The sequence below is a fragment of the Saccoglossus kowalevskii genome, chromosome 7, assembly GCF_978046115.1.
Source record: "Saccoglossus kowalevskii chromosome 7, keSacKowa6.1, whole genome shotgun sequence".
NCBI classification, from domain to species: Eukaryota; Metazoa; Hemichordata; class Enteropneusta; family Harrimaniidae; genus Saccoglossus; species Saccoglossus kowalevskii.
In genome coordinates this window covers 6,369,291-6,382,980 of record NC_140647.1, presented here as the reverse complement: position 1 = coordinate 6,382,980, position 13,690 = coordinate 6,369,291, and the positions used below count along the sequence as shown (strand labels likewise).

Genomic DNA, 13,690 nt, shown 5'->3' with positions numbered 1-13,690 from the left:
TGTACGCTAACAGACACGTAAACAATTTGCAATATATGTGAATGCGTGCAACTTCAACTAGTATATATGCCAAGATTTGTTATAATTCGAAAACGAAATGAAGAAAATGTTCATCACGTTGGTGTGTGTCTGTGCATTAGTTTCGTACTATTTGTCGACGCAGAGTGAACGCTCGCTAACAACGTTTTCCCACACCATATACAAGACAAATGAGGTAAGAACACGTCACAATTGTTTACATGTAAGTAGCAGTTGTTTGGCATATAGCTTTGTCATATAGCTTTGCACTAGCATGAGACGAACGAAAAAATCGCCCGTATGGTAAATGTATGCACAAGTTCACTAATTGTACGTATTAACTTTATTTTGCGATTGTCGATTCCTTGTACATATAAAACAACAATTGATCAATATAGAAAAATTGGGCAGTATACACGTTAATATATGTACTGTAGGTCGGGGTGAGATTACACCAAAAGTTAATGTTATTTTGATATATCGCTGCGTCATTAATAACTTAGTAATCATACATAATCATCACTTATTATAACCATAGCTGTCTAACAATGTTTTACTCACCGATAGTGATTTACTGGCGCCGTTTACTTTGCCATAAACAAATAAACATGTTCAGACAAAAAAATCTTTATTTATCGGGCCCACTGATACGTACCAAATAGCATTTTGGATTTTTCATTTTTGGTTGGATTTACGCCAACAAATACGCTGGCAGCGCTGCGAGATTCTCACAAACAGTGATAGCTTGGACCGATATTTGTCAGTGCGTCTTCCCCAGTGTGATCATGGTCATAGTACACATCGGATGATCGTCTGCCTCAATGTTCTTTAAAGGACTTTCAAAACGGACATGAATCTTCACTCAACGCTTATAACTTTTGGGAGAAAAAAAATCGCTCGCCGTCCTCAAGTTATCCCAAAAAATATGGTAATATTTGTTTTGTCTGGTGTAATAATAACATTTCTCATTTATTCATAATAATAATAACCACAATAGTATAACCGATATTGCAAATGGCCAACACCTACACAAAAAATCACTCACGGAATTATCCTTGATTCAACACGACTTATATCTGATCAAGTCGCTGCAAATGAATACGAATTGAATTGACAAGAAACCCCATATTGAACGGCTGTTGTGCCATAATTATGCAAAATGCTGCTGTGTTGCATAAGCAGCTTTCATCACATATTTGTAAGTCCAGTATATAAGTCCCGTGCCATATAATGTTATCATGAATACAAGGAATAGAATTTAGAATAAGTGACCCATAGTCATCCAATATATAGAATTCAACTGTGCTCATTTTTAATATGGAAAATACATTCACGGATTTATACGATTTGATAATGTTACAAATTAACTTCAACACAGGAAAAGAGGTGCCATGACCAATATACATAATATTAGTTCACAATTTTGATTACTATTTGTTAGTACTTATTATAGATTTGTTCTATAATTACATTGTAGAATTACTCAATGGAACACGTTACAACTGTTAAGCCAACGAATGGTCAAATCATGCAAGCCCACAATGGGACCAAGAAGAAGGCGGCACCAACACTTGTTAAAGTCAGTGAATACTCGAGTAATCGTACTTTACAACCGTTGGATACTGTTAAGCCAACGAATGGTCAAATCATGCAAGCCCACACTGGGACCGAGAAGAAGGCGGCACCAACACTTGTTAAAGTCAGTGAATACTCGAGTAATCGTACTTTACAACCGTTGGATACTGTTAAGCCAACGAATGGTCAAATCATGCAAGCCCACACTGGGACCGAGAAGAAGGCGGCACCAACACTTGTTAAAGTCAGTGAATACTCGAGTAATCGTACTTTACAACCGTTGGATACAATAGCAAGGAGTAACAAAGATGATGGACAGAAAACACAATTGGAACAAACAAAGCGATATCTGTTTCCTTTAATGTATTATGCATGCGGACCTTGTGAACAGTACTCGTTTTTTGTGAGTGGTATTATAAATGCCATGTCAATGAATCGTTCATTGGTAACAATACCGTTCCATAATAACCATTTGCAAAATGTTTTTACACAACGTAACTTTAATGAAACGTTTGATTACGCAAAACTTCGTCAAATTGTGGAATTATCCACAGTCGATGAATTTATTGATACTTGTGGAACAAATTTTACTGCAGAAAATATTCTGCTCGGACCACAAGGATATCCTAATAGAACAGACTTACGCGACAAAGCGTTGATGACATATCATGGATATGTGTATAGACTGGGATTTTACATTCCAAGTCTACACTTACCTACTAAGGAGGATGTTCAAAATTATCAAGAAAGTTTGTCCCAAAATTCTCTTGAAGTATCAAAGAATGTCAAGTGTATTATCTTTGTAACTGATTTGAGAGACTATTTTAGAGTCAATGAACCAACATATCGAGATATTATAAAGCGTATCCGCAAACACTTGATAAGAGCGTCTTATATCCAAAAATTAGCTACCGATGCCATCAAGCAGATATCAGGAGGATTACCATATGCTGCCCTTCATTGGCGTAACAGATCTGCTGAATAGTGAGTAGCCTTGTATACGTATGTATATTGTGATTGAATGTTCCCTATTGGCACACCCATTGATAGTGATATTGATATTTGTCTTTCTATTTTCACGTTGAAAACTTCTCGTTATAGGCAATCGGATTATATTAATAACCTAGTTTGAGATTTATATAATTTTTTTCAAAAGTCCACACTTAAAACAAAACAATATGAAACGTATATGACTAATAGGGAAACTAGATAGCAGGAGATGCTAACCTGTGGTAGATTCCTTAAAAGTTGTTATCAACGTTAAAGCCACAGTTTAAGACTTTTACCCTTTGTAGCCCAATACTGACCAGATAGTTTCCAAAACAGTAATGCATGTCATTTTCAAATGTGTTTGTAATCAAGCGGTATATATGTATGACCTACATTCAAACTTAATGTTGAGTTACTCATGCTGTATTACTGCAATGCATGTCATATTAGTTTGTTGTTTGGATGAAATTCCTAATTTCTAATTTCATAGTCCTACATACACATCCACTGGTTTTCTTTAAATAAGCTAAATCATATAAAATTATAAGAATTTACTTCACAGTTTTTTTTTGAGTTTTTGATGAAATGTACTGGGATGGCGAGCATTTTGCCAAAAAACACTCAAATAGCAAATGTTGAAATTTCTCAGTTGTGTCTTTTTATGTTTTCACTCGTATTGTTTGCTTTCATTTTTTTTATTTCAAAAATGACAGTTACCATTTTAGAAACAATGGAAACAATAATTCCAAAAAAACATCCATATATACTTGTAATTCGTGTGATGTTAAGAATAACAGCTATAATTTGCTATTATCGTTTTTATTTGTGTTACACATTTATTGCATCTTTTTATTTAACATGTGTCCACAAAATAAATGCAGTATATAAAAAAAATCAGCCAAATGCTTTTCACAAATTTATAGGTAGGAATGTAAAGGTTTTCGCCATTATTGCTTTGGTTGCAACCATCAACAATTTTTCTAGTAAAAATACTATCCTGGTACTTATAATACTTATAAATCAGGACCTGGTTTCCAATATATATTGCGAAACTTGTGACGTCATTTGCTACGGGTAATGGAATGTGTCATGCATGTTGATGCTTAAGTTAACATTGCTGCTTGCAGCTATAGTTATGTAATGTATTTATTATCTTTTAAATTCAGTTGCAGCAATAAAATGACGGCGAATCAATTGCGATCACAGTGTGGGGATAAACTGAGGGAGGAAATTGCAATAGTTACTGCTGCGAGTGGCGAAATTGCAAATGCTGTGGCAACAAGACTTAAACAAATGAACATCACCAAGTTATATATAGCCGCACCTGACTATGAAAATGTGAGTCTACATTTATTTTTGTGTGTGTGTGTTTTGGTTGGGAACATTTATTCAATGGTGTGAATGGAAAGTGATAATTTAGTTCACCATATATTTTGTATGTATGTATGCATGTATGAATGTGTTTAATGCTCGTGCAATATCACGATTGCACATAATTGAATTGAAAAAACAAACCATGCGAAAATAGGTTTCTATTAAATCTTTGAAAGTACCGATACTGCATGATTGGTAAGACAAAAAGTGATTGTAGATACATGCTCGCGTTTTGCTAAACTTTTATGAAATGAGACAATGTGAAGGTCAAAAACATAAAAAAAACACAAATTTCTCCCTGGATGATTTGAAATTTTACATAGCCAAGTCATACACTTACTGAACCAATATTTATGTCGTGAATAAACAAAGTTGGCTAAAGTTTGTCGATGGTTTGAAATTAAGCTCCACTAGGTGCCAATAAAATATCATACCTTTATTTGTTTACAACTACAGAATCTACTGTCTTTAAAATTAATGTTAATTTGTGTATTTTACTAGCTCATATACGATATTTGATATTTGAGTATAGAATGAACGTGTAGCCAAGATATGGGTGGTTTGCCAGTAGCCTCAATCAAAAATGGTAGGTTTCAATCCCAAACGACGGGCTAATAATAATGACAGGAGTACTGAAAATAAAGTCTAGCTAGCCAATTCGGAATAGTCATGGTCATTATGACATTTGGTGTCAGTCATAATCAATGGGAATACACGTATATATTCCTAACTGTATTGCCATTGCATTCATTGCGGTTGCTTGATGGTCCATGTGAAATGTGACACATACCATTTGAGACATATTAATTTCATACACTGATTGTTCAGAGTCGTACCCTACGATACTTGCCAGTCGTTGTTTGAGTGTCCATATATCCATGACATCGCAATAGTCACACTGTTTCTGATCACCGTAAGGTGATAGTCTTCTAGCTCTATTTCCAATTCATTGAACCAGAGTCACAGCTTTTCCACCAGCTAGCTTAACATGGAGAACCTTGTCTCCATGCTCTGTGATGTATGCCACCACAGTCAAGTTGTGACTTCGGACTAGAGCATCTTTGATCCATACCTCGTCAAGGAAGTAAATAGACACCCTCATTCTGCACTCCTTGTCTTATGTTGAGTAATTCCATCCACCATCTAGAGGCGGTTAGATTTTGAACTGTGTTTCTAAGCAGCAACCCGCATTGGTGTACTAATGCTTGAACCTGGTGCATTGTGAGTGTAGCTTTGTGGGGATCAGGCCCTGCATGAATGAAGTCATTCCAACAATTCACATGAGAGTTGCACCTTTGGTCTGGAGTATAACAATGCTTACAGAAGTCTGATTTTGGTGCACAGCTCTTGCAACAGTCTTTTTTCGCCTTGTTGCATGCAATAACCCCCTCCCCCCCAAATACAAGATTATGGACAGTGATTGGGAACAACTTCTTATTACTATGGAACTTTAGAAGTGCAAAATGCTTATTTTTTGGAAGATGTTTGCTAGTAGCACTTCTTCCTACTCCTTAGTCAAGATATGAATCTACATTCATCAGTTGCTAAGCAGCCACCTGATTGTTACAACCAGTCGCATCATGAAACCACATGGTGCTATGTTCAGCCTGAGTGAGTAGACCTTGGATTGATAAGTTATCTCTTGAATCATGAAGCATAGGACATCAAGTTTTTGTGGTGAATCTGTGCTTGAAGAAATGCGTCCTTGCGTTTGAGTGATGCCAGGTACACGCCCTGGTGTTTGCATTAGCACGCAAGTCGGGGTAATCATCTTGAAATGTTCCATCAGAATGTACTGATTAGATCTATGATTGGCGCATCGTTTCATCTGTTTTGTTTACCACAACACATATTGGAGATGTCAGAGGAAAGAAATTCTGACACACCCGTGACCCGCTCTTTACCAAAAAATCTCTCATTGTATGCAGGAGCATGACTGAAAAAATTACACGAACAAACTACATATAGACATATAGATTTTTTATTCAGAAGCAGAATTTTACATGTAATGTCTCTGATGGTGATAAGTGATATTAGCTCAGCATGATAATCCTAATCTCAATTAGACAGCAAATATATCTTATTTGAGTACTAGTGGTGTTGATAAAGTTAGTTTATGAACGTGGTATTATTATGCAAACATTATATTCCACTTTTTACAATCATCAAACGATCTCAAGACAAGCAGCGAGTGCAGTGTGATGCTATTTCAATAGCAAAACTCATTGATAAATATTGTATTTTCACATACAAGCCTTCATCATTCATCCACTGGTACGCCAGTTACACTATACCGTGTATGATTTATTTCCACAAACTTGTTGTGATGAGGACAAACAAGTGTTTTTTGGAAATGTTTATTATGAAGGGGATGCACCCTGTTAGACGTTTGGATATGCTGAACCATGACAAGAGGTTAAAATTCACACAATCCTGCAGAAAACAATCCCACAGATATGCAAACCAGCAGCACATATGCTGGCACAAGTATATAACAAAATACAGACTGAAATTATGACAAGACCATTTACAAGCAATAAAATAGCAGGAAATGTTTATGGAGTTTATTACGCTGTTGAAACCAGAAATGCAGCAATAATTCCTCCAGTCCTTTTTTTATTCATCGCCCAGAACACAATGACCAGAAACGAGAAGGTTACAATGATATCAAACTACGAACAGTGATCATGTGATTGTGCCAGTGTGGTTCACATACGTCGTTTTTTCTCCACTAAATGGGGGTTTGTGCTTGAAAGAAACATGTAGTTTACTGATATGTACATGGATAAAGTGCGACTTCAAGTTACTACTTAAACTCTGTTTTGTTTATAATTTATTACTATACTTTAGTATTATTCTTTCTGGAGTTTGCTCAATATCACATATATGCTTTTAGTGGTTAAAACTTTTCAGCCATCTCCATGATTTCAAATAGTTTACCCTGACCTAAATTGTTTGTATGGGCCAGGTTCAGTACAGCACAATTAGGCAGTACTCAACTATTAAGTTTGTATCTTAGTTCCATTGAATAAGCCTTTTTACGAGTAAGAAGTAGAACATAAGAAGACTACTATGATCAAACAATTACAGGCAATCATCAATATTATCAAAAGAAGATTTCATTCTACGAAAGATGCAAGTGATATCATATTGCCAGAAAAATATAAAAGCGACAATTACGTATATTCATTGGTCGACCAGGAAATATGCCAAAGTAAGTTTTAAATTATTTTTGCCTGTATGATTAGATATATTCACGTCCCGATAAAAGTTTAAAGATCTCTGTGTGATTAGTCGTCTTTGATTCCCGTGTGCGAAGCACGCAATGACAATATTTGTGGTTAGTGTATCTATGCGTCTGTTCCACTTATATGTCAAGAACCAATTATCAGATTTTGATGAAACTTTTTACATAGATGCTCTGGGATAATGCTCAGATTCGATTAGTTTTTGGTTGAAATCCGTTCATATTAATTACATAAATTGCATCTTAATTAACAAATTTAAGCATTTGTATCTATTTTTCATGTATTGTTGAACAGATTTCAATAAAACGTGGTATATAGATGATCGGGACAATCCGCAGACCTGATTAGTTTTTAGTTGAAATTCGCAAACCAATTAACCGATTTTGAGCATTTGTTTCTCATGTACTACTAAACAGATTTCAACGAAACTTGATACATAGGATAATGCCCAGACCTGATTAGTTCTTGGTTGAAATGACATGCATAATAATTACCTAATTAGCATATTATTTAACCAAATTTAGGCATTTTTACTCGTTTTTTCATGTACTATTCAACATATTCCAATGAAATGTTGTACATAACTGCTCTGAAATAATGCGCAGACTTGATTAGTTCTTGGTTGAAATCAGTGCATAATGATACCTAATTTGCTGAATAATTAACCAAATTTAATCATTTTCATGTGTTTCTCATGTATTAAACACATTTCAATAAAACCTGGTACATAGTCCAGTCCAATTCTGTGCATGTTTATTACCTAATTTGCATATTATTTAACCAAATTTAAACATTTTTACTTGTTTCTCATGTACTATTAAACATATTTCAATGAAATGCTTTGGTATAATGTGCAGACTTGATTAGTTTTTGTTTGAAATTCGTGCTATTAATGACCAAATTTCATCTAGCAGCTATATCGTTACAAAAAGGTTAACCATTATTTTACTTACTATGTTTTTTTTAGGATCAGACTACTTCGTTAAAAGCGGGTTTTCCACGTGGTCTACATTAGTAGCTTTCTTTCGAGTGTCGACCAATAAACCAACAATAGACATGCGAGATCTGCCAGGCTATCCTGAAGCTGTAAAGAAACTTCATATCTGGATTTAATAACACAGTGAAGTTAAAGTAACATAAGCTTCTAAAATGTTTCAACAACTTGCATTTGTGACTCTCATGCAATGAACACATTGAATTTTACTAGGGAAATGGTAGTTATTTAAATTACACGTTGACAAAAACCAGGGAAATAGTTTATGTTCTTATTTTTCCTAATAACAGTGTTAATGTTTAATTGAATACTGAAATCAATATTTGTCAAATATTGTACTATTTATGTCTTGTATTTGTGCTCAACCTAATATCATGTATTCCATGCAATATTCTTGCTGAAATAAACTACTCATACACGTACAAACAAAAGTATTTGGTTTTTTTACTTTTAACATTATCTTTTCCACTAATTCTTATTTCGCTAACTCCGAGATGACAACTACTTTTCGGCAACCACCAGTTGTCGTAACGAGGGCGCTGTATATATTACGACAAAATCGGCATTGAGTGATATTATTTAATAATATTAATTCTCTTCATTATTGAGTAAATCTTATCCGTATCGAAATGACAAACACTATGTGCCACGTTACGTAATCCCCGGCATAATCAAGTGACCAGAGCAAACAGTACATGTGGCATGTTGTGAATATTCTCCTATTATGAAGTCACAATGGATACCGATCGATTGGTATTTGACTAAGTTCACTACGCCTTTATCATTGGCCATATTTAATGTTGATGGGAGGGGAGGAAATGGGATGATTGTCTCAACAAACAAAGGCCCAGGTGATCGATTTATGATTAATTAATGTGATTGAACTAATAAATAAACGTGTGTACAGTCCGCTAATTAAAAATTGTATGAATAATGTATCTGAGAATATATGTACTTAGGTATACAAGAACATTTTGAAATATGTAGCTGCATGCATAGGCGAATGTTAAAATAGTAACTGTCGGACGATATTATTAAGAATGTGACGTTAATATTATGGTTAAATAATTACAGGAATTCATCAATGTTATGAAGAAAACATTGCCTGGCACGAAAGAGGCAATCGATATCACATTACCAGAGAAATACAAAAACGATAATTATGTATATTCTTTGGTGGACCAGGAGATTGCTCAAAGTAAGTAAAAAATTATTTGTAGCGTGATTGATTCGCAAGTATACTATACCACACATTTTAATGACACTCGACATCTTGCAAATGACTACAGAGATTCGTGGAATATATTCTCCTGATAATGTCTTGATGCGACATGGCAGCGTTTATTGTTTTGCATTGGAGTGGAAGGGAGTTCCAGTCAGAAGCAGTGATTCAAGTTTAAAATAGTTTGTTAAGTTATTGTGTCTAATATTTCCTCATTTAACAAAAAATAAAAATAATTTCCACAAAGGGGTAAATATTAGACAGTTATCAAGAACTGTCTCTAGGTGGCTGTTATTGGCCAAAGCCAAAATGTAGCAGCCATTCGATTTTGGCAGACGCCAAATACAATAACTGTTTTATTATCCCGAAACAAAATAACAAGTCCGTAAACTAATTCCCAGTTTAAAAATGAACATATGGAAAGTGTCATCCATCCTTTTATCGTCTGCAACACTCAAAATGTCCCGGATGTTATGACATCAGAATCCTGTGACACACAAAATTACGCCAGGGACAAGAAATATGCTGAGTAAGAACAAATCATGTGACCGCTTTACCAATAACCTTGATTGTCTCATACTTTTAGTCCAACCTAGCATATACTGTATTTATTAGCAACGCCAAACTAGCAATACCACCAACAAATAACAGCAATAATGAAGCTTTTGTTATGTGTGTACATGAACACGTAAATGAGTATAAACTGATCGCTGTATTATTTTCGTTTATTTTTTCAGGATCAACGTACTTCATTAAAAGCAGTTCTTCGGTGTGGTCCACTTTTGTTGATTTCTTTCGAGTAGCAAACAATTCAACAATCATCTTATCACAATTACCGGGGTATCCAGAGTCTGTTAAAAAACTTGGTGTTTGGATGAAATAGTAATTCATTATATTCAGACACCAAATAGAAAGTCAGACAGAATCACAGGATAGTTTTTGTAGACAGATGTAGTATTATATGTTATTATACATCTGTCACCGTAACGCCAAAAGTTACAGCGTGCCGTAATTTTTCGGTATTTTACGGGGTATATTCATCCTACCATAAAAGGAAACTTGGCTGCCACTAGGGTTTGAACGGACTCCACACAAAGACGTTTGCTGATTCTGTTCTAAACGTTTTGGATGTCGGCATTCCCATGATGTATCCTTGGAAGGAAAAGATGTATAATAATAAGGTTATTATGGGGACAATACTCCCGCTGTAATGTCTTCGTGCATACTTTAAGGTATCCTCGTAATAACCTCATAGTATTTTATCAACCAATTGAAACAACATTTCAGGTATCATTGTTATGCTTATGATCATCATTTAATCCAATTGGTAATTTCAAATTTGAAGCATGTTCCCAATCTACTAATTTTTGAACTGCCTTACCCCAGCCAAGCAAAATAAAAAAAACGGCATTTCACTGTCCGCCAGTGACTTTTATTTCATTGTAACAGATACTTTTAATTGATTTACATCCTATATTTCTCAATGTTCGGGAAACATGCGGTTCTTTAGGAAACGCAAACACAGGATAAAACCATTTGGAGACGGCATTGGTTCTACCCGAGAAGATGGGATCGTAGCTGTAGTCCACCTTTCTTCCAATCCGGGATAGATTTACCTATTATCCAAGGGGCTCAGCTTCTGTTCTACCCGAGCAAGTTCAGATAAATGTTGGGTGGTCTCGGAACTCAAACCAATCAAGCTAAATGCTTGCGCCGGTAGGAATTACAATTTGATTGAGCAAATAAAAATTACAGGTATCTCGTTTTTCCAAATCCAAAGTTAGTACCCATGACGAAATTATCGCGTTGGTGTGTGTTTGTGTATTAGTCTATTACTATTTGTCGACTAAGAGTGGTCGCTCATCTAGGATCTTCCACACCCTGTACGAATCAAGTAAGGTAAGGATACACACAACTTCAATCAATTGTGCGTGTAGCATGTTTAGCAATTTTTTTTTTCAATGGAGCCTAACAAAATCACTCGTATTGTAAATGTATGTACAATTACATTAGTAGTAATTATACGCATTAACTTTTATTTCGTGAGTGGTAATCCCTAGTACATGTACAACATGAATGGAATTAATATGGAATAATGTGCTTTGGGTGTAAATACATTTTCTAATATTAGATTGCGTTACTACATGTACTGTATGTCGGGAAGAGCTAGCATTGAAAAGTAATGTTATCTTGGTGTGTCAATACAATATAATACAATACAACTTCCCACGTAATAAGTTTGGTTGACGTTAGTAAGGGCATACGGTCGTAAAATTCCTGCTCAAACAGATCCATATAGGTGGACAATATTTCATGTAAACATGTATATATACGTTTCAGTTTTCCTTGGCATTTGGCAGGGAGATCGTAACCTCTTGTAGTGAGAACCAGTGTGACTGGCCTGCCCACGGGATGCTAAGGTTTTCATAGTAAAAGTTATCAATCAAATCCGTTAATGTAATTTCGTAATCACTTTTTATATGGAAATTACATTTAAGGATTTATACATAGAGGAGCGATGACTGTTCCTAAAAGCGAAAGTGTCAATGTTTCTCTTTTGGAAACTATTCAGCCAGTCTACTTATTATAGCGATATTGCATCAGGAACGCCATTGGTATATCATTTGTATTTTGTGTGGCCATATGATGACGTTTTGTAATCTTACTAAGGGCATACGTCATACCAAACAATTTTGGAATCTGAATTAGGGAATTCAATGCAATGCTCACATTGACTTAGCATTTAAATGTCTAGTGAAATGAGGTTCTCTGTTTATTAAGTAGAAATATGAGACATATCATGCGCTAAGTTGAATCAACGGATAAAATAAATATAGCATCACGATATAAAGGAGATTTATCCATTCTTACAATGTTATAGCTTAAAAACAAGTGGCCCAGGAATTATACAATTCTGCCAATATAATGCTAAATTGAATTTATGTCATCTTCCAAAATAAACCTTCACAATAAAACATGGAGCACAACAAATAGACTAAATAAAGACTGGTTAAAGTGTTAAAATGTATCCATTAGAAAGCTTTATCTATAAATACCCATTTTACTCATTAAAAAAATAGTAGTCATCAGCGGCATGTATCATTATAATTTCATTATAATTTCATTAGACTATTGGGCTTTTATGTAATAGGAAATCTAAAGAGAAAAATCATAAAAATATCTTAATATCGACGTATTCTAAAACAAGACAAAATTTCAAAAGTTTTTCAATGATAAGTTAAAATAGGAGAAATGTGTACATCGATTTCTTTTATATTTCATTGATCTTTTTCGGCATCCGAACACGAAAAATTAAAACAGCTTCAACCTTCCCTCAATAGTTTTTCAAACAGAAAAATAGGCGGTCATGTGATCTTTGAATTACGCATAAATCTTGCCATCACACATATCAAGAATCAAGAAAACGAACTATAGTGTTATGGGATTGTTGTAATAGAGGGGGCTAATCTGCACTGGCTCGGAAGGTCGTAAATGATTAGCTAGTTTGAATTTGCATAACAATACTGACAATGAACGTGCATTCAACGCCACAAGTTTTTTGTTTTGTTAGCCAATCAGAATTCATCTTCCGAGCCAGTGCAGATCAGCCGAATAGAGGTGTTGACCGACCATTATACAATTTAATATATTCACAATTTTGATTGCAATTGTTTTCGAATTATGATCAACACATTTTGTTTTGTTTTATAATTATGTTGTAGAATTACTCAGCTGAAAACTTTAAAACCATTAAGCCAATGAATAATGATTTCATGCAAGTCTATACTGGGCCTGGGAACGAAAAGACACCTACACATGTTAAATTCAGTCAATACGCGAGTGACCTGAATTTACAACCGTTGAATACATTAGCGACAAGTATCAAAGATGTTGCACAGAATAAACAAATTAAACAAACAAAGCGATATCTTTTTCGCTTAATCTATTATGCATGTGGACATTGTGAGCAGTACTCGTTTTTTGTGAGTGGTATTATGAATGCCATGTTTCTGAATCGTTCATTGGTAACAATACCGTTCCATCTACAAGATGTTTTTATACAACGCAACTTTTATGAAACGCAAAACTCAAATTGTGGCATTAACCACAGTCGATGAATTATTGGATATTTTACTCCGCCAAATATTCTGCTAGGAACACAAGGGTGTCCAAATAGAATAATTGGATTTTACATCCCGGGAGTGCACTTACCAACAAGAGAGGAGGTCCAGAAACATCAAGAAAGTTTATCCCAAGATTCCTTAGGGA

At 34.8% G+C, this 13,690-nt stretch overlaps 1 protein-coding gene across 2 annotated transcripts; it reads left to right on the top strand.

The window, feature by feature from the left end:
• Nucleotides 1–7: 7 nt before the first annotated feature.
• On the top strand, nucleotides 8–11,219 carry LOC102803293 (uncharacterized). Of its 2 annotated transcripts, none has more exons than XM_078007811.2 (5): nucleotides 8–214; nucleotides 1,496–2,577; nucleotides 3,750–3,921; nucleotides 9,274–9,397; nucleotides 10,159–11,219. In XM_078007811.2, exons 1-5 carry the CDS (start codon nucleotides 98–100, stop codon nucleotides 10,302–10,304), a joined length of 1,641 nt encoding a protein of 546 aa, XP_077863937.2. In that variant the 5' UTR covers nucleotides 8–97; the 3' UTR covers nucleotides 10,305–11,219. The 2 variants fall into 2 exon arrangements, with proteins under 2 accessions (XP_077863937.2, XP_006814418.3); XM_006814355.3 differs by lacking the exons at nucleotides 9,274–9,397; nucleotides 10,159–11,219 and adding exons at nucleotides 7,048–7,171; nucleotides 8,173–8,630.
• Nucleotides 11,220–13,690: the final 2,471 nt, after the last annotated feature.